Source organism: Sapajus apella, unplaced genomic scaffold (assembly GCF_009761245.1).
Source record: "Sapajus apella isolate SASKATOON/1434 unplaced genomic scaffold, GSC_monkey_1.0 scaffold1, whole genome shotgun sequence".
Lineage (NCBI taxonomy): Eukaryota > Metazoa > Chordata > Mammalia > Primates > Cebidae > Sapajus > Sapajus apella.
This window is the reverse complement of record NW_022436941.1, coordinates 87,308,373-87,325,509: the sequence shown is the minus strand read 5'-3', so window position 1 is coordinate 87,325,509 and position 17,137 is coordinate 87,308,373. Positions and strand designations below refer to the sequence as shown.

General features: G+C 35.4%; 1 protein-coding gene across 2 annotated transcripts in view; it reads left to right on the top strand.

Annotated features, from left to right (window-relative positions):
* Positions 1-17,137, top strand: part of PARP8 (poly(ADP-ribose) polymerase family member 8) — a 179,224-nt gene that overhangs the window by 75,214 nt on the left and 86,873 nt on the right. For both annotated transcript variants that reach the window (XM_032281105.1, XM_032281104.1), the window contains exon 4: positions 14,359-14,396. In XM_032281105.1, the coding sequence (XP_032136996.1) occupies positions 14,359-14,396 (38 nt within the window). The remainder of the gene's footprint in view (positions 1-14,358; positions 14,397-17,137) is intronic.

Below are 17,137 nucleotides of genomic sequence, written 5' to 3'. Positions count from 1 at the left end.
TGATGCTTGCTTTTCCTGTGTGATAGTACTGTACTATAACAGGATTCTGGTGTACTTTTGTTTGGCTTCTGGGTAGCTCCCCAAATAGAATATATGCTGTAATTTATTTTAAACATATTTGCATGGCCTACAAATATTGACATTTCAAGACTTTGAAGTACTCTTTGGTGCTTGTTCAGATTTTATAATCAATGTTGCAAATATCAAGTGTAATATTTTCATGATTTTGGGCTTATTGAATTATAGGTGAATGCACTTGAATGCTCTGCACATAATGTATATTCGGACAATGTGACTCCTTTGTTCTAATATTACATTATATGGTACAATCAAATTCTATTACAATGATTTGTTTCATGCAGGCACATCATGGGCCAAATTATATCCTTTAAAATATTGTATGCTAAAAATCTGTTTCTGTGAATGAAAGACAAGTATTATCCGTCTCTTCTAAAATCAGACTTATAAACAGACTTAAGTTAATTGTATTCAGGTTGTTTATCTTTGATAAGATATGAAATACTTTTTATTCTGCCATTTTTAAGAGTCATTTAATGTTCCTGGCAGGAGAGCTATACATATATTTTGAATATCTCTTAGGACGCAACCTGCATATATATTGAGCACCTGGGACACAATAGTGAATAAGATACATAGAGGAATTAGATCTAGTGGGAGGAAGAAGCATTAATCTGATATTCATGCAAATTACAACTATGAAAAGTTTTAGGTGGTTGGTATAGGGCTCTATGAAAGGGACTTAACCTTGCCTAGGTCAGGTATGGCAGTAGGGGCAGAGCTGAGGGAGGGCTTAAGAAAGTAAATATGTAAATTAATACCTGAAGGATGAGTCGGATCAAGCCAGGAGATCTAGAGGAATTTTCCCCCATTTTATTAGTGAATGTATTCTCATTTGAAAGATGGAATTTATGTTTTGAATTAAATCTAGTGGTTCCTCCTGCAAATATGTTTGATTACTATTAATAAAATTGCTTTCCCAAAAATTAGAAAGAAAAGGAAGGCAAACACCATCAGCAGTAACAATAATCAATGAACCAAAAAACTCCCCCCACTCACGGACGCATACCCTGCAAAGAAAGTTAAAATTATAAATTCATAAAGAGTAATTGTGACATACTGATTTATGTCCTTAGAGACACTTTTCTGTGCATCTGTATGCATCTGAGTATGCATTGTTCTTAACAGAGATGGGGTTATAGCCTAATTAGGCTCGTTTTATATCTCTTTTAATGGCTGCAGCATCTTTGTAATGGTGCAGCATCTTTGCAATGGATAATGCTGTTACTTAACCAACGCCTATTTGTGAACATTTTAGTTACCTCTAACTTGTCAAAACCCAGAATTATTTTAAGCAATGTCTACTTTGTTTACAAAGTTTACTTAATCAGTTCAGCACCTAAATTAATCTGGAATAAGGAGACATTTATGGATTCCAAAGATTCTTTGTTTATGTTTGCATGCTAAATAAAGATGGTTCAAATGAGAATTGGAGGTACAGGCATTTAACTTACTGAGGTATATATTCTTTAGCAGACAAAATTTATTTGTAATGCCATGAACAAGAATCACTTGCATTATTACCAGTTTTCTATAACTTAAGCGCATCATTCCAATGGGCAAACACCCAAGATCTTTTTTGCCTATTTTCAAGGATTTTACAGTTTTTCCTTTAGAGTTTCTTTCCTGTGATCATAAATAATTTTCAAAGGTAATGCTTCATTCAAAAACAAACAAAAAACCTGCAGTGAGGGTGTTCATTAACCATATAGGCTTCCTTGAGTTTGCAAATCTAGAACCATGATCTGTTGAGCAACTACTGATCAAGGTGATAAAATTAACTTTTCTTCTGAAATTTTCATAAAAAAGATGGGATTTGACTTTAAAAAGTGCTTTATTGAGGCTAGAAAAACAAAATGAAGAAACTCGCTCCACCTGATTTGTATCTTTAGTACCTATGTATATAATTGAGTGATTATCTGTCTGGTTGAGGCTCCCAAAATTTACTAAGATTCCTGTCTTGCCAGAAAGTGACCTTTCTCATCATCTGTACGTCTGGGACCCTATCAGCTAGGTCTTAGGCCGGTTTTCTTGGGAGGAGTGTGTAGGCATTTATTCCACATACAGTCGCTCCTTATTCCTTAACAGTTGTTTGTTATTCCTGATTAAATGAAAATTATTTTTAAATATGATACTCCAGGGATAGCCTTCGTTACTAAATAGAATTATTCAATGACATTCTGGTAATAAAAGAGGAGACATTCTTATTGAGCCTGTGAAAATAACTATATTTGCCATGAAAATAAGGGCACTCTTTAGGAGTTTCTGAATTCTGGAGTGATCAATGAGAATCATATGCTGTTTTAAAATGTTTTATTTTAGAAAAGCAGTGTCCACAAAATTCAGAATTAAATATGGCTTAAAAAGAAGAACTTCTTCATATATGTGTTAGAAAATGGAATATTAAAGCAGCATCAACAGTTTCTAAACAAATAGCCACAACTGAATGTCCCTCACCAGTTATTTCAGTCTTCTGTAGTTCCTGTTTCATTGAATCTTGGGTCAACAGTCTGCCCTATGCTTCTACATGAGAAATCTACATTTAGCGTTTAGTTTGGGCATAATTTGAAATTGGCATTGGAATCATAAGTGTCTTGTAAAACTGCCACCTTTCCTTTGGTGAAACCATACACACAGGTGTCTTAGGTTTTTGTAACTGAGACTTTTAGTTACATGTTCTTTGGCTTAAGAATGAGTTGCATTTGCTAACTAAATACTTACCAATCAAAATATGTTGCCAAAATATGTCAGATTTAAGCACAGTGCCCTTATAATTCAAATAATTATACATTACACAATCTTGGAAGAACAAAACATTTTCTAAAAGCTTAATGAATAGTGAAAGGCTAACTGATTTTAATAACAACTTAGAAATACCATTCTGGAGTCTATGAAAGTATTATTATTGCCCTGTTTAGTTGCTGTTCTCCCAAAAGGCTGTATCCAAAAAGAAACAAACAAGAAAAACAGTGGATAGGACTAGGACTTTCTAAATCTAGCTTTACATACATAATGTATTTAAACAAAGTCATGAATCAGTGCCTATGAAGAACTAAAATAGCATGTAACCACTAGGACAAAAATGGTTAAATCATAAAGAAAATGATTTTATCTTTGGCAAGCAGAAAAATGTTAAAACCTGTGCACTTGCAGTTTTTCTTGGGTAATGTATAAATGTCTAATTTATTACAATTTTTTTTAGTTCATGACCTAAAATTTATTGGATAAAATTTATGAATATTACTTCAAACTTTAAACAAATCATTAGTGTGTATTCACTACATTAAAATAATCAGGTAAAAATCATAAAATTAACTCAAGGCTATATGTTTACATTCAGTTTTTAATGCAAATGGCTTATAGATGCTTACATTGAAGTATCTCAAGCACTTTAATAGGTCTGCCTAAAGTTAGGATTATTTCAGTTGTAAGAAACAAAAATACTTTGTTTTGGCTTAAGCCAACGAAGTCCAACCATTGGCTTCCCTGGGCCACAGTGGAGGGAGAATTGTCTTGTGCCACACATAAAATACACTCACGCTAAAGATAGCTGACAATCGCAAAAAGATTCATAATGTTTTAAGAAAGTTTACGAATTTGTGTTGGGTCGAATTCAAAGCCTGTGAGCCATGGCTTGGACAAGCTTGGCTTAAGCCGTAAAAGAATAGTTATTTGTTCATGTAATAAAAAATATATTATTGATAATGAGGTTTAGGTTTAGTTTAATCAGGGCTCTGCCTCCGTCTCTGACATTGTCTAAGCGCCACCTTTTTCTGTATCAAGCACATTCCTAGGCTTGTGGGCGTGAGAAGGCTAACCAGCACAGACCAGAGCTGTCTGCTTCCTCATTCACATCCAGAAGGAGGGAGAGGCTTTCCACAGGTATTGAATTAAAGTCCCAAGCTTTACTCTGAGTGGACCACCCTGAACCCACAACCATTAAGGCCAAAGTGCAGGACACAGGCTAGGTAACCCCTCTTTCCTCCCATTGGAGGGGAATCTCTTATCCTGATGGCTTATCCAGTCACTCAGCCTTCCTCTCCACCTGTAACATAATTCTCCTCTTGCAAACCTTAGGGATTCCATATGAAGAGGGAGAGGAAGGAGTTGAATGGATATTGAGGAGGCCTTTGGATGTCCATTACAGGTTTATTCTACTTTTACTCATTCCTTAATTTTTTTTTGGTGGGTTGGGGAGGGAGTTGAGAAGTCATGTTTATGGGTCATCTCCTTTCGCTACATAAGCTGCTTTCTTCCATATATCATCTTCCCTGTAATCCTCTTCACAGCACTAGCGGAGCAGATATTATCTCTTCAAATAAGCAGAAAGGGGTTAGCCAATTCAATTTTCTCCGGTTTACATTGGTAGTAAAGGCAAAAGGTACTTCAAACCTATCATATACTAAAGTGTGTGCTCTTTCTACTGGTTGTAAAATAATTCTTATTTACACAGTAATTTTGTGAGAAAGGTTATTCAGACTTGTAAGATCAATGGGCTTATATATTTTTAACAAGCATTCATTCTACATATATTTATAGCGTTCCCACTATGTGCTAGGTAGATGGTAGGTACTGGAAACGGGAAGAAAACAAGTTTATTCTACTCTATGGATTTAGCAGGGGAAGCATATATTATTAAGTCATACAATCAGGCATATTTACATACTGTATAACTGCTCTGTAGTAAGATCTGACCAAATCTAGGAAAGGTCATCAGAAAGTTTTTTTCTAGGAGGTGACATCTAATGGAGATTGAAGGTTGAGACCAAGTTAACCAGTCAAAAGGAGCAGGAGGAAGGGAGAGAGAGAATTCCAGGCAGAGGGAGCACAACATGCTCAAGAACTGAAAGGAGCCTTTTTGTTGGTGCATAGAGAACACAGAACAGTGAGGCAAGACAAAGATGAGACGCCTAGGTAGGCAAGATCTTGCAGGGGCTTTAGGTGCTGTTGAAATTGTGTTTGATTGTGGTGTGGTGGCTCATGTCTGTAATCCCAGCACTTTAGAAGGTGCTTGAGGCCAAGGGTTTGAGACCAGTTTGGGCAACATCCTGAGGTCTCACGTCTACACTAATTCTTTTTTTTAAAATTAGGCATGGTGACTGGGGTCTGTAGTCCTCACTACTCAGGAGGCTGAGGTGGGAGGATTGCTTGTTTTCAGGAAGTCGAGGCTACAGTGAGCCGTGTTTGCACCACTTCTCTTCAGCCTGGGCAACAGAGTCATAACCTTGTCTCAAAAAAAAAAAAGATTATATTTGATATTCCACAAGAAATTAACTTGGAAAGAACTTATTTTATTTGCCTTAAATATTTGAGAAAGATGCTGAGGGTTGTATCATACTATCAAAGTTCGTTCTAAATATTTATAGTGTTCGTTCCCTTGCCTTGACAAAGCCTTAATTCAGCTATAGAGTTATTCAGTCATATTCAGTCTTGGTATGCTGTACAAATCTTTTATAGCAGTTTTACACTTTTTATGACCACATAACTCGAACTTAGATATACAACAGTGAAGGTAAAGACATCTAAATGTTAGTGAATATTTATCAAAAGTGTTCAGAGAAGAAAAATTCAGATATTAAACTTTTGGGATGAAATATGTATATAATATTTATATAATTTAATGGAGGTGTCGGAAATATACTGTTGGCTCTTGCATGGAACTACAGTAGTGTAAAAAACCCTTTTTCTCACTTGCTTTTACAAATATCATTAATAAAGCATGTATCAATGGTACTAATCAGTGTCAGACTTAGTTCTCTCAAGTTCCTCCCTGTTGAGAAAGTAGCTTATTTGGAAGCCCAGACATTTAACCTAGCATGTAATATTTAAGCACAGACGTTGCTGACTTGGCCGCTTGCTTAAAACACAAACAAACAAACAAAAAACATTACTTTCGATCCTGTTACTTCACTTGCTGAAAGTATAAGTTAAAAAATTATCAAACGGCTAGGTGAGGTGGCTCAAACTTGTAATCCCAGCACTTTGAGAGGCTGAGGCAGGAGGATCACCTGAGGTTAGGAGTTTGAGATCAGCCTGGCCAACATGGTAAAACCTCATCTCTGCTAAATGTACAAAACTTAGCCAGGTGTGGTGGTGCATGCCTGTAATCCCAGTTACTCAGGAGGCTGAGGCAGGATAATTGCTTGAACCCAGGAGGCGGAGGTTGCAATGAGTTGAGGTTGAGCCACTGCACTCCAGCCTGGGCAACAGAGTGAGACTCTGTTTCCAAAAAAAAAAAAAAAAAAAAATCAAAATAACGTTTGAAAATAGGAAAATATATTATTGAGAAACTAACATAATGTTTGTTGGGCAAGAATCTTCATCCTTTTAGCTTTGTGAAGGGTAATACGTAATTTATTACATAGGTGAGAAAGATGCGTTTTTTAGAATGAGAACTTAAGTGTTTTTGTCTTCATGTTGAGTGGTTCCGAAGAAGGTGGGGGCAGATATTGTGTGCAATAGTATATAATCCTGTTCTTGGCAGTTTGGCTTAAAAACAAACACATTTTTAAGTTGTAAATAGTGCTACCATTAATATTTTTGTAGCTAGTTTTTATTTTCCCACTCACATAATTACCCTATGTTTGATAGATTTCAGATTGTGAAATTGTTAGATTAAATTAATAGAACAAAGTCCCAAATGGAGTGTGGGTTTAGGAGTTCGCTGCAGCAAGTAGATGGATTAAATCTACTGTCCTTAGATATAAGAACAGATGTTTCCTTCTTCCTGGGTACAAGGAGAGGAGTACAAGCTTGTAGGTGGTTGGTGGGAGACAGAATAGAGGGAATACCTTGATAGCCATATGATTCTCTCTCTTAAGGTGGAAAGAAAGCATTCTGATGACAGTGAATGGGTAGGCTGTTGCAGGGTGTTGGAAAGCTAAGAAAATTTGAAAAAGCAGCTGAGAAGAAAAAGGAGACCTGTGAAGAACAGGTTTGTGGGATTACTGAGCAAAATTGTTAGTAGATGATACTGAGAACCACATGTCTGTAGGGCACCAGGCTCCTTAGTTTCCTTGCATTTTTCAGCAGCATTCAGAGCCCAGGTTCAGGAGTTGAGCATGCCAGATACGACTTAATCTGCAGTTTGGTGCTGGTAGGATCAGGTAGTCTGCAGCGGCAAGGTAGGAGCTGCACAATGGACTTGAAGATGTTGTGGAGAGAGCAATTAGATATCTACAGTCATGGGAAGGTGACAGTGAAGCCCAGAGGGACTGGTAGAGACAGAAAGAGTGAATGCATTGTTTGAGGATGTTAGAAATAGGAGGAAAGGCGTAAGAGCTGGAAAATTATGAAATTGTGGTTAGAAAATGGGACATGGGGATTTGAGATTTTAGAATGGGAGCCATTCACTTCAAATCAAGCTTGAAGGTAATAGCCATTTGGAGATCTGGCGAGCTAGAGGTAAGGGAAACGAGGCCATGGAACTATGTGCAGCTTAATGTTGTCCAAGTGGATGTGGGTGATGTCAAGATTTTTGGTAAAGAGGAAAAGAAGGTCCTAGAACTCCCTAATCCTGGATAAATGACAAAAATATTGTAGTTCATAGTGATAAGGAATGAGGATGCTGTAGCTGATTAACCTGCAAAATTTGAAAATGTTTTTGGGAGACGAAATGATGATGAGCATGAAAGCGCAGGTTTTGGGGACCGAATGGCATGAAAATAGCAAAGGTGAGCTTCTAGCATGGCCCAAATCACCTTCTAGCTTGAGATACTAGAGTTGGGTCTGGAGGTGGGTAGTGGGACAGTATTTCTTTCACTCTGCAGTACTTGAAGAGTAAGGAAGACAGAATTAAAAGTGCTGGTGTGAATTTTCTTTTAGTAACCTCCAGTGTTTCTGGGGGTGAGATGTGGTCTCAGGTTTCAGCTGCTGACTTGCAAGTAAACAAAGACTGAGACCTAACCAGCCATGGTGACTCACATCTGTACTCCCAGAGCTTTGGGAGGCTGAAGCCATTGCATTCCAGCCTAGGTGACAAAGTGAATGTTTGTCTCTAAACAAATAAATAAAATTAAGAATAAATTAATTAATTAAATAAAATTGAGGTTGGTACTCATAAGCATCTTAGCTAGGGTAGAGAATTGTTTGTCATGTGTAATTTTTTGTTTCTGCCTTTTGCTTTTTCTTATTTAAATTCTAAAAGTATGATCTAACTGGGAGGGATAAGAGCTCTGAGGGTGTAGTTATTGGAGAAATTGTTTTAATTAGCAGGTAAGTAAAAAGGTAATGTGCAATAAAATAAAATAACTGGTTTTTACTTGTTCTGCCAAAAACTCTGGGTGTTGTTGAAAAATCATCAACTGAGGATCCAGGAGGTTTACGTTACAGATGGCAATTATGGGCCTGCTTGTAAAATACAGATGAATTCATACATCAAAAAAAGGTTTTTAAATCTAAAATTATTTCATCTTCAAGATTAAGTTCCAATCTTTATTACATAAAAACTACCATCTTCCACTACTTTTGAAAGACTTTTCTTAGATCCATGAACTTGGGACTTCGGACCAAACTCTATTCTCAGCTCATTGCAGACATTTCAGAAGGAAAAGGATGGTAATGGAGTGATTGGGAAGGGAGGATACAAGAATGATCTTATGAAATGGTTTCAGTTATAGGACTAAACAGCTATATGAACAAAATACAGAATTAGGTAGATAGGGAACAACTGAGGGCTGTTCTGGGACCTCCTTTAGGAGTTGTTGACTATTGAGAGATGTCTTTGGCTGGGCCAGATGCTTTCAGAAGAGAAAGAGATGAAAGTAACCGTTTTGTTAGAAAATTACTGAGGTGTAATAAAATAATTTATAGATTCTGGTTTAAAAGTTGTGACTTTAAGGACCTTGCATCATGCTGTTCGTATAGTAAATACCAAACACGTGTTTGACTGACTTGAGTTTCTCTAGCAGAGCACCTCTATATAATTAATTGTATGTTAGCTTATCCCAAAATTCTGAAGGCTTTTTTCTCTAAATAGGAATTCAGAGCTTGCTCCAGAGATGTGAGGACAAAAGAGAAGTACGGCTTCCAAAAGAAATTCAGAGCTTGCTCCAGATTTTGCTTTCTTCTCATGTCCACCTTCTTTCACTTTCACTTCCGCTTCTTGACAATGTTTTCTGCCTGCCATATGGTATATATTACGTACAACCCATACTAACAGTACTCTGCAATCTACTTGAGCTTTGCTCTTTGCACTTTCTTTGGTACTACCCGTTAGAGCCTTGAGCTAATCATCCATGTCTGCTTGTACTAGATTGTTTCCCTTAGAACTCTGTAAGCCACAAAGTGAAACTGATGAGAATTTTACAGTCCTGATGATTTTCCTTCTGGTATACTACCGAGAAAATGCTGTCGCACAAGGGGCTGATGAATCGTTTTGTAGGATATCTGTTTTCTATTTTCTGTTTGAAAAATTAGGTATGTTCCTCAACATGGGAATGTCTCCTAATATCATGAGGACAATACAACCATAAAATAAAATCATCAGTGTTGGTTTGGGTCTCTAATAAATGTAACATACTGTATTTTTTAGCCACTTGAGTTCCCCAGAGAACATTCATTCATGTAAATTCACTTCTATAAATTTTAATTGCTTGTGCTGGAAGCTGACTAAAATTACTCAGCACCTGCTGCTATGTGTCTGGCATTGTCCTGGGGTCCTTGCACCTGTTAAGCCATTAAATCATCACAGCAGGCTCTTAAGGTAGATATGGATTCTTCCTTTTTGCTAAATAGAGATTGAGCCTGTGAGTGTTTAACTAACTTTTCTTATGCCTACCAGCTACTTAAGCCTCAAAGCTGCATTGGACTCCTATTTGTCTGTCTTGAACTACAACAGGCCCTCTAGCTAGAGGTAGACAAAGAAATGAATTAGACCTCATTTTGGATTCAGACACTGATTTAGATGAAAAATGAAGCCAACTGCGGTTGGTTGCGATGGTAGGCTGTTAGGAATTAATTCAGCTTAGTACTGAGTATAATCTCTGGCATTGCCAGGCTTCTGTCACATAGTACTGCCAGATCAGAAAGGGTACCTTGATCATCTGTTTTATTTCTACATAGTACCATTCGACACTATAAGGGAATGGATCATGGGAAAATAAGTTCATGTGGGGTCATAGTGTACATTTCCCGCAGCTTGTTTGGGGCACCATTGTCATGGATATTTTATCTTCTAATATTTGGCATGTGATTCAGGGCCATGATTTCCAAAACTGGGCTCTTGGCTAGGGTCCAACATCTGCCATTTGTTCCTGCGTCCTTATGCCCAATACATACCTTGTCACTGATATTTGCTCATATTTTACTACTACGATAGCTTCTTAATCCAGTCTTTCTTTTCTTCAGTCTATCCTAAATAATAGCTATCAGAGTACATTGTTCAAAATACTAATTCTGCCTGGAAAGACTATTACACTTCATACTGTATGATTCAATTTGTGTATCATTCTTGAAATGATAAAAAATTTAGACCTAGGGAACTGGTTAGTGGCTGTTGGGCTTAAGGATGCTTGTGTGAAGGGAGATGGATATGTCTCTAAAAAGGATAGCACAAGGGAATTTTTGTGTGATCAAATAGTTCTGTATTTTGTTTACTGTAATGGGTATGTAATGAACATGTGATAAAACAGCATAGAACTGTACTCAAACTTTGCACTAATGTCAGTTTCCTGGATTTGATATTCTTCTGTGGGTACATAATATGTAAGCAGTGGAGGAAACTGGGTAATGTACATGAGACCTTCGTACAGTCTTTTCAACTTTTGTGAGTCTATTTATATAAAAAGTAGAAAGTAAAAAAAAATACTACTATGCTTTAAAATGTTCATGTTCCTTTGTCATGTTTATTATGTTTCATATTCTCTGGCTCTCTTTGAATTAATCATCCAAAGGTGTTGCCTCTGATATTTTTGTTTTCTATTTAAATCTTATTTGTCATTAACACAATGTTTGGCTCATACCAGGTTACCAAAAAGTGCTCCTTGAATTAATACTGGGATTAATGGTTTTAATCCCAGTGCTTTGGAATGCTGAGGCAGGAGGATGGCTTGAGGCCAGATGTTTGAGACCAGCCTGGGCAATATAGTGAGACCCCTGTCTCTACCAAAAATAAAGTAGCTGGATGTGGTGGTGCAAATCCGTAGTCCAAGCTACCCAGGAGGCTGAAAGGGGCAGTTGCTTGAGCCCAGGAGTTTGAGGTTACAGTGAGGTATGGTCATGCCATTACACTGCAGCCTGGGCAACAGAGCAAGACCTCATCTCTAAAAAAAATAAAAAACAATCGAACAATTAAATATGCCTTATGAAAGAAAAATGTATCAAACTTCATCTCATTACTAATCATACTTCTTTTCTATTCATCTGCTTATTCAGTTGTGTTTTTTGTCTCTGCCTAATCTCTTTCCAAGGACTGAGTAGCATGCCCGGGACTTGACTGGTGGAGTTGGGAACTTAAGCTTGCCTGGAAGGGTTGCATTGCCTCCTGGCCAAAGCAGCAAAGCCTTAAGTCCAGACACCATTTCTAAGGGGCAATGACTTTTCAAGGACTTAGGACTCAAATACCATAAGGGCAAGATGAGCCAGGGAACCCAGAATATGAGCTGTGCTGACTCATGTTCACCCATTCATTAAAATTTATTGAGATTTGTCTTACAGCTCAGTGTATGGTCTATCTTGATACTCTGCAATTACAGTGCTCTATAAATCAGTTTCAAATATTCTGTGTCTTTATTTTTTTTTTGGTCTGGTTCTGTTAATTACTCAAATTATGATTGTTGCATTGTTCATTTTTCCTATATTTCTGTCAGGTTTAGCTTCATATATTATGAAGCTTTGTTAGTAGTACATACACATTTATGATTGATACATTCTTCCTGATGAATTGACCCTTTTATCATTATGAATGACCTCTTTACATCTTCATCCTCAGTCTTCCGACACCTATTGTTTGCATGGTGTATCTTTTCCATTCTTTACTTCAAATCTATATGTGTCATATTTAATGTGGTTCTCTTAAAGGTAGCACAGATCTTGCTTTTTTTAATCCATTCTGGTAATCTTTTTCTTTTATGCAGTGTGTCTTATTCCATTAACATTCAATGCAGTTATTGATATGATTAGACTCAGTCTCTGTTTACTTTTTGTTTTCTATTTGTTCCTTTTGCTTTTTATTCCTCTGTTCCTCCTTTTCTGCTTTCTTTAGAATTAAATGATGCAAAATGATTTTTAGAATTGTGTAATTTATCTATTAGCTTTTAAAGCAGTTTGTGTGTGTGTATGTTTATGTGTTTGTGTATACATGTGTTCTTGCTATAGGGATATTTCCTTAACTTTTCTGATAGTTATTATTTAGGGTTAATATATTATTTTACATAATATTAAGGATTTTGCAACTTCATTTTACATAGTATGCAAGGACATTGCAACTGTTTAAGGCCATTCTACCCCTCCCTGTTACAATGCTGTAATCATATGTATGTGAAGTGCTATAGTTTTACCTTTTAACAGTTAAATGTATTTTTAAATGATTAAGAAAAATATCATGTTTTATATTTACAGTTTTTGGTGTTTTTCATTCCTTTAACTTTCTGTCTGGTATTTTTAATCCTGAAGAGCTTTTGTTGAGGACTTCTTATACTGCAGGTCTGCTGGGGACATATTTTTACAATTTTCTTTTATCTGAAAGTTGTTTTGTTTTGCCTTCGTTTTTTGTGGATGCGTATGTGTAATTTATGGGCTGAATACAGAATTCTGGACTGACAGTTGTCTCTTCCCCTTCCCAAAAATCAACATTGATTCTTATCACTGTTTCCTTGTATGTAATATGTCGTTTTATTTTTCTCTGACTTCTTTTAGAATGTTTTCTTATATTTGGTTTTCTGCAGTTTGACTGCATGTATCTGGGTATAATTTGTTTTGTGCTTTCCTGTTTCAGATTTTCTGAGCTTCTTTATTCAGCACATCTTTATCTTTCACTAAAATTGAGAAATTTTCAGCCCTTCTTGATATTTTCTGCATTATTCTTTTTTCCTCAGCCTTCTAAAACTCTAATTATACAAATGTTGTTATTTTGCTAGTGCCCCAGAAGTCTCTGATAGTCTTTTTGTTTCTGTCTTCTTCAGATTGGTTTTTCCTTTACATCCTTAAGTATACTTAAAATAACTTTTTTAACATTATATTGGGCTAATCCCAACACTTGGGTCTTTTCTCTTGAAAATAGGTTACATTTTCCTATTTGTACATGTATTAAGTGATTTTGGATTGTATTGGATTCACCCTGTGAATGATACTTTGAGCAGATCCTGTCTTCTGTATGTTCTTTTAAAGAGAATGAGTTTTTTCTTTTTTTTTTTTTTTTTTTTTTTTTAAAAGGATAATTTTTTTTTTTTTTTTTTTTTTTTTTTTTCTTAACAGGCAGATAATTTGGCTGAACTCAAACTAAATTTTGACCTTTCTGTGGCAGGTGGCAGCTTCACTGATGCAGTCAGATTGCTAATGCTAAACATATGCTGTGTGTCATGCACTAAAATAAATGATGACACTACAAATATAGATCTTAACTTCATGGGGCTTGCTATCTAGTTGACAGAGATGGAAAAATGAACAGATAAATATGTTCAATTTTCATATGTCATGAGATAGGTACATAGAGGCAGTGGGATTACTGAGAAAGAAGTTGTGCAATTGTTAAAATATAATTTAAAAATTATTTTGAAACAACACAATCCTTATGAAAATAGAAGGAAGTTTATTTATATATATGTGTGTGTGTGTGTGTGCACGCATGATGAAAGATTGATATGCTTCCATTATATTTTGTTAATTCTTTTAGGGAAAAAACCAGTATTATCAAAAGTACTTCATATTTTGGGGAAATAATATTAAAAAATGAAATTCTTGGGTCCTATACTAAATAAGAGAAATACTTTTTTGGTAAGAAAAGATGATTTGATGAAATCTGAGCAAAGAAAACAAATGATCATATATTAGGAAGTAATAGACCTTGCTGAAATAAAAGACCTATCTATACTAAAAGAAATATTCCTGTTGGGAGAAAGACATTTCAAAGCTGTTAGACTAAGGCCCATTTAGACTAATGGAAAGCATATCTTAAAAAACTTTCTTATGTCAGATATAAAAGTGGTTTTCTGATCTGTTTTGGAAGTTACCTGTTTGTACTCGTATCTGTGTAATGGAATGGGTAACATGGGGTTGGTTTGTCTTTTGTAAAAGCCTGCCTACCTTAGCAGTAACTTGAGTCTTCTTTTCTTGTTTTAACAGTGTGTCCTACTCAGTACATGTATCTGAAGATTACCCAGGTATGCTTTTCTCCTTTTATTACAAATATTCATATCACGATTCCCTTGAATAGTTTTTTCTTCTGGAGATGTAAATCACATATAAATATATCTAAGGGTAAAGCATTGGCAGAGGAAGTCTTAAAGGTATAGAAGAATTCTCCTGACTGCCTGCAAAATACATGTCTTACTCTGAGACACAGTCCAGAATCAAAATAATTTCCCAGTGAAAAGTTCTTTAAAGAGCCCTGTGATAGTTCCAGCCTGTATGTTTACATCATTACAATTAAAATAAAGATTCCCTTACCTGGTCTAACTGTTAGTCTTGAACATCATTTGGCCTTTCATAATGTAAAAATAATAGGTAACACTTATTTGTTTCAGTCATTTCTCTAAGTGTTTGTGTATCTATTTTTTCTTTTTAGTATTAAAAATAGTAATTAGTTTGTAGTTTGGTGCAGAGATAATGTGAAAGTTACTTGTTTAGCATTTAAGTATTTTCTGTGGCAGTTTGCATTAAGCATTTAATCATTTGATAAATTCTTACATTTGAAAATAATTTCTTAAATCACAAACTTCCTTACAATTATTTTGCTATGCTCTCCATATGTTTTAAGCGTAGTGTTCTATAAAACGATTGCACAGTTATACAGTGAAGTTATTCATTAAGGCTATGCCTATTTTTATTAGTAACATAAAAAGTGGTGTAGAGAAATTTTGCTGAAAGAACCAAGACAAGAAGTATTTATAAGAAAAGTACTTTTTGTAGATGGTTATGCAGTCAGCCCTGTCTTATGATATAGCATGTTTTTGATGCTATGTTTGCCAAGTATGTTAGGAAAATAAAACCCCCACTATTTATTGTAAATATTAAAATTATGTGCTTTTCATTTGAGGCAGATCATAGAGATGTCAGCCATGAGAGGTACAGGACTTTTAAGTCAAGGTGATAGAAATCATAGTACAAATTAAAGCGCAAGTTGAAGACACTAAGTGAATTATTCTGTAGCACAGGATGTGTGGTAGAAGATGTCTTTAGTAAACCAAGTGGACCAAGTGTTTAGCTCCCTCTTGTGGCCAAGAGGTATTACTTGGGCTTTTCCTCACTTTACTGGAGCCTCACTTGGAAATGCCGATATACAAACACTGAAATTCTAAAAGTGTTGATTATCATTTGCGCTCTTTTTACTAATTCTTTAATTGGAGAAAGTTTGTAATGAATTTCCAGTACAACTTTTTTTTTTTCCAAAAGGAAGGAGTGGAAATAAATATATTTGATCTGTTTGATTAAAGTAGGTTGTTATGCTGCAATAAAATTCAATGACAGAACAGGGAGAGTAGTGCATTCTGGTTTAAATACTGGGGTAGAAATTTCAATTGGTTGATATAACCAGTACGTCAAAGTACACTGTACAGCACACAGTATACCAAGTGTTAGCACATACACAATTTCACTTGATTCTCAGTGCTAGTCTGTATGAAAGGCGGAACAGGATAATTTATAATATAAATTTATACTTAGAGAAGCAGGCTGAGAGATGTTCAGTATTAAATAACATTTTCCCAAAACATGTAGTTTGGTAATAAAATCAAGTCTGTAATTCAGTTCTGATTCCTGTTGCCTCTGGGGGATTAGTGTTTGTATTTTTATGGAGCTTTCTTCACAGTGAACATTAATATGATAATGTTTTCTGCATTATTAAATTTTAATCCACATTTATTTGTACAAAGAGTTGTTAGTTAATATGCTTGACTTTTTAGGTAGACATATTGTTTTAGAAGGTATGTGTTTGCTCTTCCTTTCCAACATTTATACCTATTCTAGCTGGCACTGGAATAATTTTTAGTAATAGATATGAAACTTGGCAGCTTTGTTCCTTTTCTCAGAATTAGTGAGCATGCTTCCACTTGTTTTCAGAAAGGAAATGATTCTTTTTCTCATTTATCAAGCTTGATTTTTCTTTTAAAAATGAATATTACATTTTATCAAACTATTGTTTGGCATCTGTTGAGGTATCATATATACCTTTTCCTTTAGACAATAAAGTGAGAAGTTATATTAGCAAATAACTCAGTGTTGATCTATGAGAATTATGTATTTTGTCATATACTTTAGCCTTAAAGACTAATAGAATTAAGTTGCTGAAGGAATAAAACAACTGAGCATTTGCTAGGCCATGCAAACAAATCTGTCTGAGCTCAATATCTTTTAAGGGATGGTTCTGGGGCAGTTGTCCTATTTATCTGCCATGATTACTATCTGTTCCATTTTCCTATTTCTTAGTCATTTAAAAATGTGTGTTCTTTTTGAAAGTTGCTAGGTCGGTGAAATGGCCAAATTTTTAGCGAAAGTATAGTATTTGGTCTGTAGTTGTAAAAATCTTCCATGTCTCTGGTTATTTCTTCTAGCCCATTTTTATTGTTTATATTTGTTCTGTCCTTCCCCTTATTGGTTTGTCTTCTAAATAATTTGCCCATTTTCAAAGATTCTTTCAAACAAATAGCTCTCTTTAATGTCGTGTTCAATTTCTTAATGCAGTAATCTTGATATTACCTTTATTAATTCCTTCTAATAATATACCTTGGGATTCCCCCCCCCAACTTTTCCTGGATTATTTGGATTGCTTATTAGCTAATTATCTAAGTTTGAATGTAGGAAATTTTCTTTGCTCTATGAAAATGTATTAGTATTATCCTCCAAAGTCAAGATTACATCACCCTAGCTTATGTCCCTGGGAACAGATTTGTCTTTTTATATTTGT